General features: G+C 43.0%; 2 protein-coding genes and 1 long non-coding RNA gene across 4 annotated transcripts in view; 2 read left to right on the forward strand and 1 right to left on the reverse strand.

The window, feature by feature from the left end:
* The window catches only part of cacna1eb (calcium voltage-gated channel subunit alpha1 Eb), a 41,685-nt gene extending 24,579 nt beyond the window's left edge, over positions 1-17,106 (forward strand). The window contains exons 21-48 of one of the 2 annotated variants that reach the window (XM_088311601.1): positions 633-1,379; positions 1,627-1,841; positions 1,905-2,037; positions 2,118-2,247; positions 3,135-3,194; positions 3,276-3,382; positions 4,400-4,496; positions 4,573-4,733; positions 4,904-5,041; positions 5,596-5,797; positions 6,016-6,180; positions 6,851-6,961; positions 7,033-7,113; positions 7,211-7,330; positions 7,649-7,714; positions 8,985-9,076; positions 9,168-9,342; positions 9,412-9,539; positions 10,340-10,436; positions 10,523-10,628; positions 10,781-10,888; positions 10,969-11,069; positions 11,155-11,261; positions 11,344-11,443; positions 12,325-12,411; positions 13,445-13,577; positions 13,922-14,085; positions 14,520-17,106. In XM_088311601.1, coding sequence (XP_088167727.1) covers positions 633-1,379; positions 1,627-1,841; positions 1,905-2,037; positions 2,118-2,247; positions 3,135-3,194; positions 3,276-3,382; positions 4,400-4,496; positions 4,573-4,733; positions 4,904-5,041; positions 5,596-5,797; positions 6,016-6,180; positions 6,851-6,961; positions 7,033-7,113; positions 7,211-7,330; positions 7,649-7,714; positions 8,985-9,076; positions 9,168-9,342; positions 9,412-9,539; positions 10,340-10,436; positions 10,523-10,628; positions 10,781-10,888; positions 10,969-11,069; positions 11,155-11,261; positions 11,344-11,443; positions 12,325-12,411; positions 13,445-13,577; positions 13,922-14,085; positions 14,520-15,014 — 4,426 coding nt within the window. In that variant the 3' untranslated portion in view covers positions 15,015-17,106. The remainder of the gene's footprint in view (positions 1-632; positions 1,380-1,626; positions 1,842-1,904; positions 2,038-2,117; positions 2,248-3,134; positions 3,195-3,275; positions 3,383-4,399; positions 4,497-4,572; positions 4,734-4,903; positions 5,042-5,595; positions 5,798-6,015; positions 6,181-6,850; positions 6,962-7,032; positions 7,114-7,210; positions 7,331-7,648; positions 7,715-8,984; positions 9,077-9,167; positions 9,343-9,411; positions 9,540-10,339; positions 10,437-10,522; positions 10,629-10,780; positions 10,889-10,968; positions 11,070-11,154; positions 11,262-11,343; positions 11,444-12,324; positions 12,412-13,444; positions 13,578-13,921; positions 14,086-14,519) is intronic. The other variant, XM_088311602.1, reaches the window with a different exon arrangement.
* Positions 5,596-8,184, reverse strand: LOC148326439 (uncharacterized). The gene is made up of 3 exons (XR_015846201.1): positions 7,932-8,184; positions 7,656-7,774; positions 5,596-5,782 (listed from the first exon to the last, which is right to left on the reverse strand). It is a non-coding gene; the product is annotated as an uncharacterized LOC148326439 (long non-coding RNA).
* A 474-nt stretch (positions 17,107-17,580) lies between the features above and the next one.
* LOC148326440 (RING finger protein 11-like) lies at positions 17,581-21,273 on the forward strand. The gene is made up of 3 exons (XM_088311564.1): positions 17,581-18,221; positions 19,014-19,183; positions 19,459-21,273. Exons 1-3 carry the CDS (start codon positions 18,099-18,101, stop codon positions 19,628-19,630), a joined length of 465 nt encoding a protein of 154 aa, XP_088167690.1. The 5' UTR covers positions 17,581-18,098; the 3' UTR covers positions 19,631-21,273.
* The last annotated feature ends 227 nt before the right edge of the window (positions 21,274-21,500 follow it).

A 21,500-nucleotide genomic window follows, 5' to 3' on the forward strand; every position in this document is an offset into this window, starting at 1 on the left:
TACTTTAGATTTTCAAACAGTCGCCAGTTGTGTTGATTCCGCACAGCGCGGCCCCCACACGAGTGAATATCCAATCACAAAACGCGTTCATCACCTTCAGCGTAAGGCCAGCGAGAAGGCCTTCCTGTCATCAACTCGTGATCTGATTGGTTATCGCAACTGTCAATCAATGGTAAAAGCTCCCTTGAGACATCAAACAGACGCCCACACGATTGTATCTGAAGGCCTCGGACGAATAGTACGAGTTACTGGTATTGTGAAATCTGCCTGGCAACACGAACTAGCTTAATTCTGATTAGATAAAAATTCTCACCTAAAAATACAACACGTGTGAAGAATATGATCATTTTTTCTTGATTATGTTAGGCCAGCAGAGAAGGCCTTGAAGGTCTTGACCGCCCACCACTGGCTAGCGCCTAACATTAACCTTTGGGCAGAAGTTGGCTAGCTGTTTCTCTTTACAACTGTATATGCTATGCTTGGCTAAGCTACATTAAATTTAAGCATTATAGTTTCAGTAGATCCTTGATAAGAATTAGTCCTCTCACTCAAATGTCCAAAATGTCAAACTAGTTCTTAAAATTTGTGTTTTTTTGCTGCCAAGTATTGATATTGTGTGTTGTCCTATTTAGTGGCAGAAGAAGACCCTACCTATACAGGAAACGTGCCATCCATCGAGGTCGACCTACCTTTCCTGATGATCCCGACGGAGCGATGGCGGCCGCTGATGAGCAGCCCCTCAACAGCTCTAACGCCTTTGCCAACCGCCGCGAGAGGCGGCGAAAAGTCAATATGTCCGTGTGGGAGCAGCGGGCCAATCAGCTGCGCAAACGCCGTCAGATGGCGAGCAGGGAGGAGCTCTTCAGCAGCCCGGCCGAAGACACCGTTGAGACCCCCAGTGCCCACCATGTGCCTGCACTGTCCGCAGAAGCCAGCCCGGCGCACCTGCCCGAGTCCCCCGTGTCCGTAGGGATGCCCTTACCCGAGCCGCCAATGTCCATAACTATCCCCATACCTGAACCCCCTGCGGCCGAGCCTTTGGTCAACCTCTCTGAGGAGAAAATGGGGGGTACTAACCACCGAACTACAGGCGGGGGTCGGCACAGAATGGCCCGCAAGTTCAGACCAGGTCAGGCCCCAGAGGAAGGGGCCAGACACAGACGCCACCGTCACCGAGAGGCTCGTGCTGAGGCCAAGAGCCTGGACTGTGCACAGACACCACATGATGCATCGTTGGTCAAGCGCTCACAAAGCCAAGAAAGGAGGATCTTGGATGAGAGGGAGGAGCATGAGGAGAAAGCTGAGGCAGAAGGCCAACTTCAGGATGAATCTGGATTGTGTATCGTCAACCCGTATGCAGACATTGGAGAAGATGGAAGGTAAAGGATTACCTTTAAAGGCTCTTGTTACTGGGGTGCTACTCCCTTGAGCTTCTATTTGATTGGCAAGAAACTGTATTCCAAACTGTAAACATCTTTCATCAGCTGGCTGCTAAGCTCATCAGGTGTGATCATCTAAATGCTTGAAAGCGGCCCTTGAGGACCAGAGTTGGACAACTCTGGTGTAGGGTTTTCAAGAGTTCTTTGGATCATATCTGTTCCACCTTGTTTTTGTCTTTTGCCTCAGGATGTCTGACATTCCCGAGCCTCCTCAGTGCGAACGGCTTCTGGAGTGTCCGACCACCTCTGCGGCGATGGCTCTGGAGGCCACGGAGTACCCCGTGTGCACCGTAGAAGCCGAGAAACGCGCGGGCTCTCTTCATCGTGTCAAGTCCAATCCAGAAGGTTGCGTAGCCATTGAGATGTCCGCACAACCGCTGCTGGAGCTGACGCCCATGACAGGTGGTCTCTGACATTCTCAGACCTCTCGTACACCAATTCCCACTAAAACCTTCTGCCTTGTAGTGAACAGTAAAGAACTGGAAGCCTACCATTCTGAACAAAGAGACAGAGAGGACGACACCGAGGAAGAGGAACCTCCTATTGCTCCCAAAACTGTTGCTCCAGGCAGCATGTTCCTCTTCAAAGCCTCCAACCCGTAAGACGATCAAAAGTCCTACTACGGTACTTTTGCGACGTGAATCAAAACTGTTTCTTCTACCCATCTTTGATCCTTAGGATCAGAAGGATCTGCCACTACATTGTCAACATACGCTACTTCGAGATGACCATCCTCCTTGTGATTGTGGCGAGCAGCATTGCGCTGGCAGCGGAGGACCCCGTGTGCACCAGTTCCGAAAGAAACAAGGTACAAAAATATTCTTGAGGTCAGTAATTTTACTAATCGTGTGCAAATGTTTATGATGGATGATATATGAACGCAAGGGTCCGTCTCACAGTTTCTGCCATTGAATGCTGGCCCTCTTGTGGGGCTTGAATGTTTTCCCCAAGCATTCGTCATTTTTGGTTTGTCCAGGAGTGTGAATCTGATTGTGAATGATTGATTGTTTGGCTCTGCCTTGCAATTGGCTTGCAACCAGTCCAAGGTACAGCCCACCTCACAATTATCTGGGATAGGCTGAAGCACTTTATCTGAGACATTAGTGGGATGAAATCAAAAAACAATCCACAAGGGTCTCAAGTTTAAGTTTTGAGAATGAAAGTGATATCAACAAACAGCGTGTTTGTTGTGAGTGACACATTTGGTGTTACACACATGCACGTACGCACACACATTCTTGTGTTCATGTGCTGCCACAATTTGTGCCTTTATGCTGTTTCAGTCCAGCCTTTTCCAGTTGCTGCTATGTTTTCTCAATGTCAGCCTCTTCTTCAATTGGCTGGCGGTACATGCGGCTTCTTTCCATGACAGTCCATCTGGCTCCTTCTCCTTACTGGACTTCTTTTGCCCGAGGCCTTCACTAAGTGGGTCGTTCCTGGGAGCCATCATCTCGATGTTTTATTGGAGGCCTGTTCCTTCCTCCTGTATAGTGCACGTGACGCTCACTAGCTTTCCGCTTTGGGTAAAGCCTCAGGATGCTGGACTTGGGTTTGTGCAAACAAGTCCTCGAGATGGAGTGTAGTTTGATGGAGATCCGTCTGGGTGGACGAGGCCTCACCCCTGCTTTAACTGGATGCAACATATACGAATGCTATTGGTTGTACAAAAGAATGTCTTTCTGCTTTTGAAATCAGGTCCTCCGTTATTTTGATTATGTCTTCACCGGGGTGTTCACCTTTGAAATGATCATCAAGGTAGGCGCACAACAACATCACATTCGGTGCTGCGAAACCTTCACGGTGACGTGACTCAAATTGTTTGCGTGTCCACTGAAGATAATCGACCAGGGCCTCATCCTGCACGACGGCTCCTACTTCCGAGACATGTGGAACATCCTGGACTTCATTGTGGTGGTGGGGGCGCTCATTGCCTTCGCTCTGACGTGAGTCACCGTTATAAGCACCTGTCTGCCAGTGACTAACACGTTGACTCACAGCCCGTCCTCAATAACCATGCACTCGTCTTTTCTCTGCATTGTGCCTCAATAAGAGAGGAAAAGACGATATATTTCTGTTTAATTGTACTGTGTCATGATTTTGCAGTGATTATTTCTGTTGTCTCTCAGTGTAAGAAATAACCTTTTTGAACGGTTTTGCCTCTTGTCGTTAATTTCTCTGTTGTGACTTTCTAGCTGTGACTCTTCCAGCTCACAGTGTCTCTCTCCTTATGCCTCTGCCTTCTTGTTCTCTGTTGTTCCTGTGGATTTTGTCTCTGTGGGGGCACCCAGGAATGTGATGGGGTAAACATTTAATTATGTCACACTAAACCTTCATTGTCTTGTTTTTTGATTTGACGTTTTTGTGGTTACTGAAATCGGTGCACTTTTGTTTGTTTTTTTGTTTTGTTTTCTTGTTGCCAACCCAAAGTTTCACATTGGCCATTTTATTACACACAATCTAAAGTAGGGTATGCTCCATTGCTTTACATTTTAACACATTTTTAAAATGTGAGAGACATACAATTGTTCTGCAATATTTTGCGTGTCTGAGTTTATGTTTTAAAAAGCTACGCCACTTTTTAGAGCCCAATCTCATTTTTAAACTTCAGTTTCACTTTGAATTAGAATACAGTGGTTCCCCCACTCAATCACCATTTGGCACCCGCAAATACACTTCTATTATAATATTTGCCTTCAAATCACAGATTGTTTGTTTGTTTTTTTTGTTGTTTTTTTGCATAAGCCTATTGTAACTCCAAGTTAAGTTTTTAGATACAAATGATCTTTTTGAGCCTCTTTGTATGTATTTTGTACTCACAACAGCCATAACATAAAAACGTGTAGGACTTCATTGTCTTTAATTTTTTTTCTGGACTTTTTAAGTTGTCATTTTGTTGTGGTGCATTGGTTAAAAACTGCCCAAACATGACCCTCAAAATCACATTTGCACATCTTGAACAGAAACAACAAAGGCCGAGACATCAAGACCATCAAGTCCCTCCGCGTTCTGAGAGTCCTGCGGCCGCTCAAGACCATCAAGAGGCTCCCTAAACTCAAAGTAAATATCTGCGCACATTCGCTCTTTTAAAACATAGACGTCCTTGCACAACCGTTTTTGTTTTATCTTTTTGTAGGCCGTGTTTGACTGTGTGGTGACATCCCTGAAAAACGTCTTCAATATCCTCATCGTGTACCAGCTCTTCATGTTCATTTTTGCCGTCATCGCCGTGCAACTTTTCAAGGGCAAGTTCTTCTACTGCACCGACAGCTCCATGAACACAGAGAAGGAGTGCCAGTAAGTACAAAAACAAAAACACTAGCGCTCAATTTTTATAGTGGAGCATGACAAATATGTCATTTTGATTGGTATCTGGGATGGCTTTGGACAGCCGTAATGGGGATTTCCTCTTGAATTGGATCTCTGGTGATTGTACATTAAAGAATGTAAACGCGTTTGCCTCACAGAGGCTACTACATCGACTACACCAGGGACAAGAAGGAGGTGAAGAGGAGAGAGTGGAAGAGACACGAGTTCCACTACGACAACGTCTGCTGGGCCCTCCTCACGCTCTTCACTGTCTCCACCGGCGAGGGATGGCCTCAGTTCGTGTTTTTCTACTACACGCACGACATAAACCAGTTGTCCCCAACCAAATTTCCGCCGCGGACCGGTTTATACAAGTCCACAACTTTTGTGGACCGGCATCTGGTGTTGGTGGGAGCTGGCACTTGTTGCTAATGCTAACAGCTAGCTGCTAGCCAGCAGTAGCCACTAACGGCAGTGACTTGTGCCGTGTCATACTATTACGGCGTAATTAACTAGCGGTATGTTAGCATCCTAAATTAGCGACTGAATATGATTTTGGGATGGCGTTGTGTTGATGTTGGTGGCAAAGGTGTCATGTCAATTAAAACTACGATAAAGCTCGAAAACGGAAGTCAGGGTAGCAGTTACGCCACCACCTTGGCTCCAAATAACAAATAAACCAGAAGTACTGAAAGTTTTTTTTTTTTTCTATCTGTGCAACGTGCCGTGGCCAGGTCCAGAGACCCGCGGACCGGTACTGCACCAGCCCGCGGGCCGGTGGTTGGGGACCTCTGACATAAACTATTCAAATGAAGAGTAAAGCGCCAAGTTGAATTTGTCTTACCGACAGGGTTCTGCAGCACTCCACCGACGTGACGGAAGAGAGCATGGGGCCGAGTCGAGGCAACCGCATGGAGATGTCGGTTTTCTACGTGGTGTACTTTGTGGTCTTTCCCTTTTTCTTCGTCAACATCTTCGTGGCTCTGATCATCATCACCTTTCAGGAGCAGGGCGACAAGATGATTCAGGAATGCAGTCTGGAGAAAAATGAGGTGCAGGCTAGTCAATTCCCCCCTCACATGACATGACGATTTTAAACATCTTGATTATTCATTCAAATGTGAGGGGAAAAAAGCCTGCTTACTACTAAGTGTGCTGCACTCCACCATACACACCCGATCGCCATATGTGGAGCAAAAATATTGAACAGATTTATTGTCGCTAGCACGCTTCAGGCTTTAAGCACGAGCTACTTTTCTGTCTCTTTCAGAGAGCCTGCATTGACTTTACCATCAGCGCAAAGCCCATGACGCGCTACATGCCCCAAAACAGGCAAACCTTCCAGTACAAGTTGTGGCACTTTGTTGCATCGCCATCTTTCGAGTACACCGTACTGGTGATGATCGCCCTCAACACGGTGGTCCTCATGATGAAGGTAAAAAGCACACAGAATTTTAGACAGGTTGTACCACTAACAGTAGAAATTATTATTCTGACTTTTTTACTTTCTTTACAAATACTTAATGATCAGTAATCTAATATTGTGTATAACCGCATACATTCTGATTGTAATAATGCACCAGTACATTAAGATAATTTTTTAAACTATTTAACATATTTTATACTTAAATATATTAGTAGGGTTTTTTTATGATACCAAATCAAAATCTGCACATTTGCAGATGTGCATTATTATCATATTGTAAAATTTATAAAAATTGAAGATTTAACAAAAGGCATTATTCGATCTGAGCCATTTATTCATGTAAACACATTTTCTCAAAAATAATTATTACTAAATTACATCCTATTTTTTTTAAATAAATTATGCATTATATGCACATGTTACCTCAATTTATTCAAGTGGGGGCTTTTATTTCTACAAATGTAAATTTGTCCGGCGTATATTGACACACAATATTACGCCTATCAAAACATTACAGTGGCAATGAAGGAAGTATATATTAAATTATGTATTATGTTGTTACTCTCGCAACATCCATTCTAATTGTATGATTGGGTCCGAACGTCGCGCTTGTGTGAATTTGATAATGACATTTGCCATGCTGATAATTTGTCATGATCATTTTTGTGTGTTTGTTCAGTACCACTCGGCCCCCACCGCCTACGACACAGTCCTGAAGCACCTCAACACAGCGTTCACCGTCCTATTCTCCCTGGAGTGCATTCTCAAGATCATGGCGTTTGGTTTTGTGGTGAGAAAGACACAAAAAATTCTCACCGAACTAATAAGAAATGCAAAGTATTCTCGTTTTATTTCCTGCAGAATTATTTCAGAGATACGTGGAATATTTTTGACTTCATCACGGTGCTTGGCAGCATCACTGAGATTGTTGTGGATTTACAGGTGAAAGTGAAACCCTCCAAATATGTTACGTTATTCTTGTGAAGGCTGAAATTATTTTTTAATTTAACTACTATGGGCTCCCTCTTCTCCGTTCCAGTCGATGAACACCATCAACATGAGCTTCCTAAAACTCTTTCGAACGGCCCGCCTGATCAAGCTGCTGAGGCAGGGTTACACCATTCGCATTCTGCTCTGGACCTTTGTACAATCTTTCAAGGTCAGAATTATTTTAACTTTATCCTATCTCTATTTCTCTTGATTATTTTCAACGTTTTGCCTCTTCAATCGATGATTCTTAGAGGGTTGGCGTTGATAGTGTAATGGTTCCCATAATTGATTTTCACTCTCAGTGGAACGAATATTAAGCGCCACAAAACTAAAAAGGTAGTTAGAGCCACAGTGCAAGGACGATGCCACAAATGAGCTAACAAAATGGAATGTAATCTGCACAAGATTAGAAAAACTTGCAATACACGCAAAAAAAACCAACATAAAGTCAAGAATCTAATCAGTTGTAGACTTTTGTTTCCAACAGGCACTACCTTACGTCTGCCTGCTCATCGCCATGCTTTTCTTCATATACGCCATCATCGGAATGCAGGTAAGGTCTTCAGTTGGTTCACCGCAGTGGAACCGCCAACGTAGAACAATTCGGATTTGACTGAGAAAAAAAAAACAATGCCTTGATTTTCAAGTAATATCATCATCATAAGTAAATGTTGAGAGCAGATTGTTCTCACTACAATTTACTATGACTATTTATAAAATATCCGTTACATGCTAACTTAAATAGCGTTTAGCTTAAGTGGTCGACCAACCTTTTTTCCCCCCCAACAGTTCATACAAGTCCAGAACTTTTGCGGTCCGGGCAACAGGTGTAGGAGTTGCGAGGCGATGTTGCTAATGCTAATAGGTAGCTGATACCCAGTAGGACCCACTCACGCCGGAGACGTGTGGCGTGTCGGCGTAATTAATTTGTTAGCGTCCTAAATTAGCGACTGAATATGATTTTGGGATGGGGTCGTGTTGATGTTGGTGGCAACGATGTCATGTCAATTAAAACTGCGATAAAACAAGCCGTAAGGTTGTAAACTGAAGTCAAGGTAGCCGTTACGCCACCACAGGGGCCAACTTCAAAGTAAAAGTCCACTAAAAGCTATCGCATTGGCATTAATGACTCGCGGTATTATTTGTTAAGCTTTATTTTGAAGTCAGCCATTGGCAGAGGCGTCGTGTTTGCTGATTTTGTTTGCAGCTTCGTTGACGTCTGTCTTAAATGACGGTGTCTCGACGACAGGTGGAGAAAAAATCCAGAGGACTCGTTTCACTTAAAGTTGCCAAAATGTTCCCATTCATGCGAGTTACGTGATCCAAATGGTGGCTTCCAAATTCTTCTGCTGTCACTTTTCTAAATAAGATATTTTGTAGCCTCAAATGATAAATAAACCAGAAGCAAGTTTTTTTGTTTCTTTCATCTGTGCGGCCTTCTGTGGCCTGGTCCGAATTGGCTCCCAACCCAATGGTTGAGGACCTAAAAAACATAATGGCTAGCAGCCAGAGAATCTTGTCAATAAAACTAAGTCGTTTGACTTGTTTTGTCATACAGTTGTGAACTTTTTAACAGTTGAATGGCAGTTGTGAATTTTAAATGCATTGTGTATGTATAAAAAAGTGAATACATTCATAAATCTTGAACGAAATAACAAATGAATTGACATTATTTCCAAGAACGATTCTTTGTTTTTTGTTTTTTTAATTCAAGCAACTTGGAATTCGACAAGGATTACGTAGCAGAAAGTGTTCCCGTTTGGAGGTTCGGCAGTATTCTGATGTTACTGGTGATGTAATAATGGGCCGGTGTCTCTCCACAGGTGTTTGGAAACATCAAGTTGAATGACGAGAGCCACATCAATCAGCATAACAACTTCAAGACCTTTTTCGGCGCTCTCATGCTGCTTTTCAGGTGGGCCTCATGCTGCGTTAGCTCATCTTGATGTTCACCGTGTGGCTTAATGTTATTCAAATGAGCCACATGCTGGTTTTTAAACCTTCAGGAGTGCAACGGGGGAGTCCTGGCAGGAGATTATGCTTTCCTGTCTGTCGGGTCAGGAGTGCGAGCCCGACCCCTCCATCGCCCCTTTCACCTTGTCCCCGGACCACGAGGGAGGCTGCGGCACGGACTTTGCTTACTGTTACTTTGTCTCGTTCATCTTCTTCAGCTCCTTTCTGGTCAGAAAGTCAAACCATACAAAGATGATGATGTCTGTCTTCATTTTTAATGCGCTCTGTTGCTTGTAGATGTTAAATCTCTTCGTGGCTGTCATCATGGATAACTTTGAGTACCTGACGCGAGACTCCTCAATCCTCGGACCGCATCACCTGGATGAGTTTGTCCGAATCTGGGGAGAATACGATCGTCTGGCGTGGTGAGATCATTTACTGTTTACAGTGTTGTGGGGATTTAATCAAAGCACCAATATAGAAAATGATTAAAACTTTGTTATTGTTGCATTATTTATATTGAAGTTTTTTTTACATTTATTATTTATTTTTGTATTACTTTTCCATATTTTTTTTATTACTTTGTATACATTTTCTTGGGCATTTTTAATCTTTTAAATTCATGAAAACACTAGAAAATATATAATAATATGTATATTTTGTCCATGTATTTTCTGAGATTGATGGACACTTAAACAATCCAATGAGATCAATTGCTGGATCGTGTCAATAGGAAATTATTTTAGCTACTTTTCTTATCAATGTTTATTAGCTTATTTGTAATTGTTTTTTATTATTATTGTTAAATATTAATCAATTATTCTGAGCATTTTTTCATGTTCAAAACGAGTTCCAATTGTATTTCATCAGCTAGACTGAAACCAACACAATTTATCAAAGCAAACATATATGTTGAAGTAATTTAAATCTTAAATCGCTCCAAAAAAATTACTAGATTAATTGCATGCATAATATATAATAGCTGTTTATTTCATGGACAAATTTTGTGCGGTGGTTTCAACAGCATGCGCCTCTTCATACCGGAGTTTATTTGTCATTTGTTCCACCTTTCTCCAGCAGGGGGCAGGAGAATTGCACTGAGTCATTTCCAAACCTAAAGCTAATATAGCACAGTGGTGCCTCCATTTCAAAACAAGGTCACTGAAAATAAACTTTTCTCTTATTTTGTTTTTCTGTTCTTCTTCCTGTTTATGGCACTCTGAAGTGGGCGCATCCACTACACCGCCATGTATGAGATGTTAACACACATGTCTCCTCCACTGGGCCTGGGCAAAAAATGCCCTGCCAAGATTGCCTATAAGGTAACAAGAGCTCCATAAGAGAATGTAAGAGGTTAAAAAAAATGAAGTGTGTAAAACGCCCCCTTCCCTCTTTTTATGTCACACAGAGGCTGGTGCTGATGAACATGCCAGTGGACGAGGACATGACGGTGCACTTCACCTCCACACTCATGTCACTCATACGCACGGCGCTGGACATCAAAATAGCCCGAGGTGAGGAGCAAATGCGTGTGTGTGTTGTCTGTGTGCTTCTAGCCCAGGGGTGTGCAAACTTATGTACTCAAGGACCACATTTGATTTTAAAGCGGATATGTAGGAAGTTAAAACAAAATTAAAATGTTAAAAAGATGTCAAATGTGTGACAGGCGGCGAGGACCGCATCGCCTTGGATGCTGAACTTCAAAAGGAGATCAGCATCATCTGGCCCTACCTGCCGCAGAAGAACTTGGACCTCTTGGTGCCCATCAACAAAGGTGGGGTCTCCGTGGTGATGGTCAAGCAGCAGTGTTAGCGTTAGCATTAGCGGTGGCGGTGACATGACTCGCATTTGCAGACACGGACATGACGGTGGGGAAGATTTACGCCTCCATGATGATCATGGACTACTTCAAGCAGAACAAAGCCAAAAAGCTGCGGCAACAGCTGGAAGCTCAGGTCAGATAAACGACGTCATGATTTTTACAACTTCATTTTAAGATCAAATTGAAGTCAAAATGGACTTTCCTGTGTTTAAAATCAGAAGAGCAACTTGATCTTCAAGCGTCTGGATGCGTCCACCCTCCCTGAGGATATTCTGTCCAACACGCAGCCTCTGCCCATGATGGCCCACAGCGCTGGATCCGCCCTGTCAGTTTTGTTTTTCTTTCCTTGCATGCTTGCGGCTTTTTTTGTGTTTACAGGATTTGTAAAGTGTCCAATTCCCACACAGGACACGAGGGGGTTTTGTGGCTTTGAGTCCAATTTCACCACAGGAGCTTTTTTTGCAGTCCATGAGCTCGGACACCGATGCTGGTCAGCAGCAGAACCTGGTAAGCAAAGAGCAACTACAGTATTCGGAAGCGTCATATTTTTCACTTTTACTTTAGTGGAGCCTCCAAAGTTGAACGATTTAGAGTTGAGGACAATTTAAAAAAATATATTCTCAAAGTCAAATAAAACTTCATCATCGTGCAAATCTTGTGCGACTTCATTTTAGGGATTATTTTAGGCTACGTCTTTGCGGTATATTTTTTAAAATCCCACTGGGTGGCGGTCGCCGATGTGCTTTTGCCATGTCGAGACGCTAGTGCGCAACGAGCGCGCCACATTTAAGACTTAACTCAACAAAAATTGTGCTCCCGGCGTCATAGAATTATTCACATTTTCGTTACATAAAACATGGCACAAATGTCGGCATTCTGGAACGAAATGTTGTCCTCTGGAGGTTCCATTGTACCTGCACAATGAAAAACAGGAGCGCTTATTATCTTGTAGGTCATCCCAGAAAATTGTCACCTGTCAGTCACAGTTCTTATTTGTTGTCGTTCGTATAGTTTTCATCACACTTGCAATTTCTTCTCACTGGTTGCATTAAATAGCAGAACATTAATGTGGTCTCCGATTGGGAGAAAAGAAAGCATGTTGTTAGTATTCGTTGTCTCCAAAGTGTGCGGTTTTAGTGGCGAGAGGCGCCTGTCGGCCGTGTGGACGGATGTCCTTTTGAGTGGCTTTGTGTGTGTGTGTGGCTCTCAAGATGTGAACATGCATGACCGCGTGTCCCCTCAACTTCAAAAATGGATCCCATCTTTGGCTGTGACGCATCAGTCTTCCTGTCGTCAACTGGTCTGTTCCCGGGCTGGCCGCCGGCGCCGGAGACGGTGGCTCTGTAGATGATCAAGGCGGTCCTCCTCCTCTGTCTTTGCTCACCCAGGTGGGCGAGTGCCGTTGGGGGATTCCGCTAGGGAGGGGCCTGTGCGTGCGGGCCTCCTCCGTGCCGCGCCTGGCTGTAGAGTTGCAGGTACAAACTTCCTGCATGATACGGTCGCCTGTGTGTGCACAGCCTGGACTTTTGCCAGCCGCTACATGGGCGATGATTTATTTTTAGATTTTTTTTTTTGTCCTCACGAGCGTCAGTAAGCATTGCTCTTTGGGCTTTGTCGCTTTGGAAATCTGATGAAGGGTCAAATGACTGAAGCGTTGGTGTGGATCACGACTTTCCCGCAGCCAGGAAGATTCCCTCGCATGTTCGGCATGCTTTTGGAATTTTTAATTGTCTTAACGGGCTGAAGAAATCCTGAATTTTGGATAGAATTTTTCAAACAAGACACGTTTCCTTTCAAATGTAGCCTAAAAGTGGATAAGATTATCCTATTGAAAAAAAAAAAAAAGATATCTATCATAATACAGATGATCAGATCATATAGAGTGCAAAACATTTTTGCATAAACAAATAGTATTTTTTTCCTTACATTTTTATGCTTGTTTTAATTAGTTTATTTTAATTTATTTTTTTATTTTTTGTAATTTTGCTGAAATAAAAAAAAGTTTATTTTTTAATTTATATTTTATATTTCTATGAAAATTTGGGGGATAATTTCTTTCGTGACATTGTGAAAAAAATAGTTTTACTTTGTAAACATTTTAAAAAAATATATTCTGTTCAATCTTTTTGAGTGTTTTTGAAAGAAATAACATTAATTTCATTTGAATTATTATGATGAAAAACTTTTTTATTGTAAATTCAATCTGATAAAATAATGGCAATAGGAAAAAAAATAATTTTCCTGCATTATTTGCTGACTGGTGATTCGTTTTAGCCTTTTACAATCTGCTTTCACATAATCACTTGCAGTATGTCTATATCTGAAAAAATATATTCTTAACCGCTGCCGGAGGGTTCTATAAAATTATCAATTTTACATATGAAAAGCTACTTGAAGCCGGAGGCTCAGCCTTTTTTTTTTTACTGAAGCATGCAGATGAAAGCGTCTAACTTTAATGATCTGAAAGCAACGTGGGTGTTTTTCATGTTTGTTTGTTTGTTTTTACAGACAGAAGCTGCCGACGGATCAATGAAGCATTCCGCCTCCACCGTGTCGGACCAGCAAGTCAACGGCCTTTGGCAGGAAGAAAAAAGTCCCGAGCGCTTTTATCGACCCCGTCACAAGAGCTACAAGGCCGCAGGTCTGTTCAGCAAGTCACATTTTCTCCATCTGTGCCACATTTCTTAACACAAGCAGTTCTCGGTTTGGGGAGGATTTTCTTTCTTACAGAAACATTACATGAATTTGTTCTCTAAATTAATTGCACTCTCACTTACCTACAAAAAACAGAAAACGAGACGTGTTAGATTTTTAAACTCAGGTTAGCGTTGTTCAAAACGTTCAAATTAGGTCCATTGTTTGAAATGACATGGTGAAAAATATTTAATTGATCAGTATGAGGTTTCGGCCCAGTGCCAGCATTATACTGGAACCGCTCGAACACCGGGAATCACCTGTAATCATCATGTGTATCTTTCTGACCAGTGTCTCGGTCCGAGCACTGGCAGCAGGGCGAGCGGGACCGAGGCCGATCCAAGGAGCGTTGCCACCTTCTCTCGCCAGACGCGTCCCGCTGCAACTCGGAGGAGCGCAGCTTGCAGCCGTCGCGCTCCTCCAGTGTGGAGAGGACACGCCCTCGAGACAAACAGGTACAAAATAATTGGATGGCCAAAAGGGGGAACATTTGTGACACACAAATAAAATTATTGGGACAGATGCCCATTGCAGGATGTTAGTCGATGAGAACGCATTGAATTCTTTAGCATCTTTAAAATTGTCCACTAAGTTGGTGAGTGGGATGCTTCCGTAGCAAATTCATCGGAGCATACCTGATGGACCTTTTTTGTGCACTGTGAACAGAAAAGGCAACTTCTTCCAAAGTATTCCCACAAAAAAAGAAACGATTTAAATGTAAATAGTAAAACACATTGACTCAAAAAGGTACAGCGCCCCTTGTGGCTGTTAAGTGCATCAATAAATTGTATCCCTTAAGAACTAGTTTATGGGGGAAAAAAATGAATGAGTTACCTCGCTACCTTACTAGACGACACGATTGACTGCTAATTTTTGGTTCCGCCCTCAGGGTAACAGCTCCGACAGTCCGGTCCCCTCCACATCAGAGTCCAGCACCCCCAGTGTCCGGCGGCCCTCATCGCAGACCCCCACGCGCTCTCGTCCTCACATCTCCTACTCGCCGCTCGTCTGTCGCACCGACCCTTGCATCGGCGAGGACGACGAGGCGGAGACAGCCAGACGGGATCAGGAGCCGGACGGCGGCGAGCGAGGGGACGAGGCGGGCCGACACCCGTCACCGCTGCGCCGCTACCCCTCCGAGCCCTTCCTGGCCTCGCAGGAGGAGGACCACAGCCCCGATCCCACCGGCCCCATGGAGACGTTGACCTTCGAGGCGGCCGTGGCCTGCAGCCTGGGACGCTCAAACACCGTCAGCTCGGCACGCCCGCGCTTGCGGAGCGGCTGGCAGGTCCCCAACGGACACTTTCGCAAGCGTCTGGCGCAGACGGCCTCGGTGGCGGGCTGCGATCCGCTCAGCGACACAGAGGAGGACGACCGGTGCTAGGGTCAAAGACACGGCGACTCTTGGCTGCATTCTGCACTGTCGTAGTAGTCAAAGTCGAGCTGACGGCAGCAAAGAACACTTCTTCCTGAAACTGTACTTGCCAATTCACACCAAACACTTATTATTCAAACAGAAAACAAAGGTCTACTTCCTGACTTTTACTTGATGACAGTGGAACGGCACTTTATTGGAAACCGCCACAAGATGAATGGTAAGGAAAGCGGGTTACACACATACTGATATCTAACATCACCGAGAGACCCAACACTACGGCTTTGTACTCTTTTCATGGGTGGTGTGTAGTGAACCACGACATATTTCTGGTTTGGACTTCACAAATGTGCTAATTTTCTGATTCACGGAAATAGTCACCAACTTCCTGTTTTGCGCTCCGGTTTAGCAATAGCAGTGTTGCTTTGGCGCCACCTGGTGGCATCTGGGTGCCAATGACCTCTTGGAGTGAGTTGAGGAGCTTCACTGAGCCAAAAGTAGTCTTTTCTTCTGTCATCCCGTGCCATTTATAGGCAATTGCAGTACACTGTACCCTAAACCTTTTGGGGGTTCATCATATTCAAAATGACTGCCGTAGTACCAAGACAGACCATTGAGAGGCAGCAATGTGCCACGTGGCAGCCAGACTGCTGGGAAAGACAAGGAAGAATAAACAGAGTTGTTTGAAGAAGAACCTTAAACCTTTCTGAGAATTACTATAGATTGCAGTTGAGAAACTCTACTCCTTGTCATTTTTATTGTGACAAAAGATTTGTGACCTCAATGGTGTGCTAGTGGTTAAGCACATCTGCCTCACAGTTCTGAGTTGAAGGGTTCGAATCCTGGTCTCCCTGTGTGGCATTTGCATCTTCTCACCAGATAGTCCATCTTTCTCACACATTTTATTCAGAAACATGCACATTAGCTCCACTAAAGACGCCAAATTGTCCAAAGTTTCAAAGGTGAGTTAAAATCCTCATTTGTCTTTTATTTAACCTGGGCTCAGTCCAGGGTGTATCTCACCTTTTGCCCAAAGTCAGCCAGGAACGGCTCCAACTGGGTGCCTAATTAACGTGTCTCAATGTGTATTTAATTTCAAACACAATCATTCAACTTTGAGCGTGAATGAGTCCAAACAAGCGCCAATGCAAATGGTTGACTCGAATGCTGCCCGATTGTCAATATGTGTGTAGCCCGCTTAAAAATACACGACTGTGCAAAAAGTCTATATAGCACAACATTTCATGGTATCAATAGAGCAGTCCACCCCAAAGAATCAGAATGGTACTAACCAATGATTGAATTAAATGACACCATTGGATGATTTTGTGTCTATCTTAACAGTGTTCAGGGTCAGTGTGAATATGTAACTACATTTTCCGATGAATAACTTTTCTCTATAAATACATTGTGAACATCACAGCGTCTGTGCAAAGGAGCTGACGCAACTTTTCCAAATAATGGTCAATATTTTTTTTTTTTTACAATATGAATAGATCTGCATGAAAGGGTTTACATTTTTTTTCTTTTCACTTTAATCAATAACTTGTGAGATAGGAATGCATTTGTAGAATAATAGGGAAAAAAATTTGTTATTTCAACCAGCTAAACGAACCTTTAAAATCTTTCTTGTGTCATTCCTGTTGATTTTTTTCCCCCCGAGTCAACACCGTTTACAAATGGCAGCAATGTAATCAATCAGGAACGCCATCGAGATGCCATATTTATTTGTCATTGTCTTTCTTGTGAATATTCAAAATAGAAAGCACTGTAGACGACTGTCGAAACACGGTAGACAGATCCTTGACCATTTACTTAAATGTTCCTCTCCTACTTGCTAATAATGTACAGAGACGATTTGTAACCTTTTAGAGAAAATAAATCATAAAAAAGCTGATGATCTTGGCAAGTGAAAGGGTTATTTTTAATGGTCGCTTGTTTGTTTTAACTGCCCAACAAAGCCAAATCTGTGACAATCACGACTAAAACAAAAAAAAAAAAAAGAATTTTTCATGAGTTCCTGCAAGAAACGAAAATGCACATAATTGTTTTTACGTGTATAATAGCTGTATATATAAATAAATGTGTCATGAAGTCCAAACTGTTTTTGAGCGAGCATTTTTTTAGCCCTGCACAACAAGATATTATCCATCCATCATTTAACAGAACCGCTTATACTCACAGGGGTCAATTATTTCAATCATTATTTTTTTTAAAACAATGGTAAAGTTACACTAACAGCTCGGCTTGAATTTTTTTTCTGTTCAAATATTTATTTTTGCACTAAAACAGGAAACAGATTTATTTCTAATATGTTTCAAAAATTAAACTATTTCCGACGACCACGAACGCATCACACCACATGAGACGTAAACATTACTCGCGAAATGTGCGTTGAAACATCGCCAAATCCATTAGTTAAGATTAATAATGTGCAAAGTGATGAGGAATAAGAATAAAAAATAACTCAGTCGTATGCATGAATTAGGTGTGTTTTTGGGGCAATGACGTGTGCACATATTTTGAGCTGCGAAGAAAAAAGGAGGGGGCTGGGATTGTGTCATTGTTTTGGATCTCGTGAAACTAGCCAATCATTGCAAAGAGTTGTGTCGTGACGTCATATCCAAACGACACTTTAGCATGTTCGTGTCGAGTGAGACTGGATAGCTTGAAAACTATTTTAATGTTATTGGTGGTGGATAAAACACGAAAAATGTCGCCATTGTCGGAACTCGAGACGGTTTAGTTGAACTATCGCCGCCGCTTCCGTCGTGCTTAATTTTTGTACAACATTTCGTAGGCGCGAGGAAATGAGCGGCGCTGATCGAGGAAGTCGCCCAGCTGGTGGACGAAGCTAGCTGGTTAGCCGTTAGCAGGAGTTCTTTGTTTTGGGCTTCAACGCGGAGTTTTGGCATAAAAATGAGCTAAAACTAAGGTGGCTTCGCTCAAAAGTCACATCAAACATGCATACCTTACAGTGAATTCTTGTTTCGTGTGTGTGACATAACGAAAGAACGATAAGATCACCACCGTGGGCGCCGGTTGTAGCATTACATTGAATACAGTTAATCTCCTATTTGGGAGCGGCACAAAATGGGCAACTGTTTGAAGTCGCCCACGTCGGACGACATCTCTCTGCTTCATGAGACCCATTCGGACGGGGCGAGCTTCGGGGACGGGACGGATCCAGACCTGGAGCCGCCTCCGCCCTACCAGGTGAGCGAGGTGACGAACAAACACCTCCTCGGATTTGAATCATTTACGAACAAGTTTATTATAATGCTCATCGCATCCTTCTTGTAGGTACGACACAAACTAAATGTCACTCAAAAGAGTTTGAAAACCCAGTGGGCATTGGGTGTCAATATGACATCAAAATCATTCCATAGATGTCATGTTGATGTTAAATTAACAACAGATGCCCACTGGGAAAGGAAGGAAATTATGTTTCAATGTTGTCAATATGTTACGAATTAAGAATGTTATATTATTTTAAAGATGTTTAAAAGTGAGTAAAACTAACGCCTTGTTTCAAAATTAAAACAGTGGAATGTCCTCTGATTAGTTTTTAAGAGAAGGGAGGAATCTGAGATCTTGAGTCTTCAGTTTCCTAAAGTGTGCACTGAATTAGAAAGAGACACCACAAGAAAGTGTGTGACCTCACAAGCTGCGTAATCGTAATTATAGTTCATGAATTAGTTTTTATTAATTTCGAATGATACAAATTTTGGCATTGTATCATACTCTTCGGAATCGTACAAAGTAAATGTAGCTATAAAAATAGAAGCATTTTCCTGAGAGGAGCTCAAACAGACCTGGCGTGACACGAAAACACAAAAATTGTGCCTGTGTTTTAAGTCACACGCATGACAGTCTTTTGAAAAAATGTCAACACACATACACGTGGCGTAAGCGGGACTTGTCCGACCTCTTTGGTGTTGTTGACCAAAGTGAAAACCTGTTCTGGAAATGTTTGTGTTTGTGTGTCTGCCGTCTGTGCTTCATCAGGAGCAGGCGCACATGCCCATGTACCATCCCACGCCCAGCCAGGCCCGTCTGGCCACTCAGCTGACGGAGGAGGAGCAGATCCGCATCGCCCAGCGCATCGGGCTCATCCAGCACCTGCCCAGGGGCGTGTACGACGGCGGCCAAGATGGCTCAGAGAAGAAGATCCGAGAGTATGTATTACAAGTTGTCACTTAGTTATGATATCACATATGCACCTACACGCCTTGTGTGTTCTTATCAGGTCCAAAATGTGCTGAAATACAATTTATGTTTCATGATTAATCAATTCAATTTGAGGAACATAAACAAAATATTTCAATAACAATTTGTCAAAAGGGGGAGACTGTTTTTCTGTCAGATGTCTGCCAGATTCTCCCAATGTCAATTTTGTGAGGTGTAAAAAGGACACTCGTTGAACATTTTTTTGGGTTGGGGGCATTTGCAGGTGTGTGATCTGCATGCTGGATTTTGTGTACGGCGACCCAGTGCGGTTCCTGCCATGCATGCACATCTACCACATGGACTGCATAGACGACTGGCTCATGAGGTCCTTCACCTGCCCGTCCTGCATGGAACCCGTCGACGCCGCCCTCCTCTCCACCTACGAGACCAACTGACGCCCTCCTCCTCCTCCCTTCCTCCCCGACAGCTCGCTTGACACGCCACACCTGTGGGTGGAGCTTTAAAATCAACAACAACAAGGTTGGCTGTCGTCTTGCACTTTGACAAAAATGATTTTCAAACACCCCACACGTCGCTAAGAACGTTCCAGACAACGCTGTAGCAGAGATGTAAATGTGTGTGACCACTTGAGCCGGACTCAGTGGTCACTTGACTATTAAATTATTCCGCCAAAATCTTAAAGCGTGTCACGAGAACTCACACCTTATTAGCAATTGTCTCATGTCTCGGTGCATTAGCGCTCTACTTTATATATTTATGCATTCTTATTGGCTGGTGTGCGTGTCAATCACAGGCAAGTGCCCGTGTAAATGAACTCCTGTTACACTTTTATGTATCGCCCCTTGGCTTGCCACACTCATATTCAGTATTCAATATTTCATCAAATAGTGTCCCTCGCCCCAATAAGATGCCCACACTCAGAAGAAAAACTGTAAGTCACTGTAATTACATTCACAGTTCACACGCTCAAAAGCGTTAGACCCACGTAGTCAACTGCACATTTGGACTTTGTTGCTAACCAAATCAGCAGCCACCGAGGCACATAAGCAGGCTTTCATACAAATTCAAGTGGCATTCGGCTAGTAGACTACATTTCCCATGATCCTTAGACACAGAAGCAGGAAGTAGCTCTCGTTCTGGTATGACGGAAACCTGGACGCCTGCTCGATATTGGAGGCGGGTAAGAAAGAGACTGTGGATGTGAAAGTAAATAGGAAGGAGTTTGAATTTAAAGACAACAAACTGAAAAGCCGACATCCATGCGTATGACGCTCTGTTGATTTTTGGAAACATTAAAGGAGTTTAAGTGCGCCTTTTAGTCCTTTTAGTCCATTCTGCTGTTCTGCCGCTATTTGCATTTTTACCTTCGGTCATTCTTCCTCTTGATTTTGATATGAGTTCCACTTTCAGAATATTCTCGCAAAGAAGACCACATGCCATCATCAGTTGAGTAAATAACCCCCGCCCCGCCCCCCCCTTTTTGGTGTGTGTTTGCGTGTGCGTGCGTACAGCAGGAGGTCAGCCAGTGTAAAAGGGCTCAGGCGGATCGCAACATGCTTGCACACTTTTCATCCGATCCACTGATTTGCACTTTAGAACAATATGTACAAAATAAAATATATATATTATTAATATATGTAGACCTTATGATAACCTTGCACTATCAACACTTTTTTTTTTTTTTAACTCCCTTAGCCCTCACTCGTGCACGGCAGAGATTTACTTTAGTCCACTCACTCACCCGATCCAATTTCTAATATCACGAGATTCGTTTTGTTTTGGTTGCAGCAGGTTATCGTGGTGCTAATGTGACAGCTTCTTCTTATTAACTTTCGGTGTAGTTGAGAGAGCGGGAGGGACGCCTCGCCGCGCAAGGCAAACCAAATTGTGCGAGTTATGAAAGTAGGTTTTACAAATTTTTTTTTTTTTTGTCCCTTTGCAGTGTTTTTAAAATCAGTCTGAAGATTGTTTCGTGTAATCTTGTTTGTATTTCTTATGTTTGTGTCTGTTTGTTGGAACAAGGGCGAAGCAGCCCTGGTGTGTAAAGGAAAACAATACAATAAATATGGAAAGACCATCCTTAGTATGATTCTTATTATTAATACTTTCTCGAATCAGCTCCAAGCCAAAGAAAGCGCAACTTAAATATTATCACATGACTCAATTTGTATTTTGTTTGTAGTGTTTTTGTTTATTTTCTATTAAATATGTTCTAAGGCTGAATGATTTTGAAAAAATGATTATAATTGTGATTTTTTTTTTTTTTATTATTCACCTCAATATTGTGATTGCGATAATTTGTTC

This window comes from Idiotropiscis lumnitzeri, chromosome 12 (assembly GCF_059441095.1).
Source record: "Idiotropiscis lumnitzeri isolate Australia: NSW breed Sydney's pygmy pipehorse chromosome 12, RoL_Ilum_1.0, whole genome shotgun sequence".
Taxonomy (NCBI): Eukaryota; Metazoa; Chordata; class Actinopteri; order Syngnathiformes; family Syngnathidae; genus Idiotropiscis; species Idiotropiscis lumnitzeri.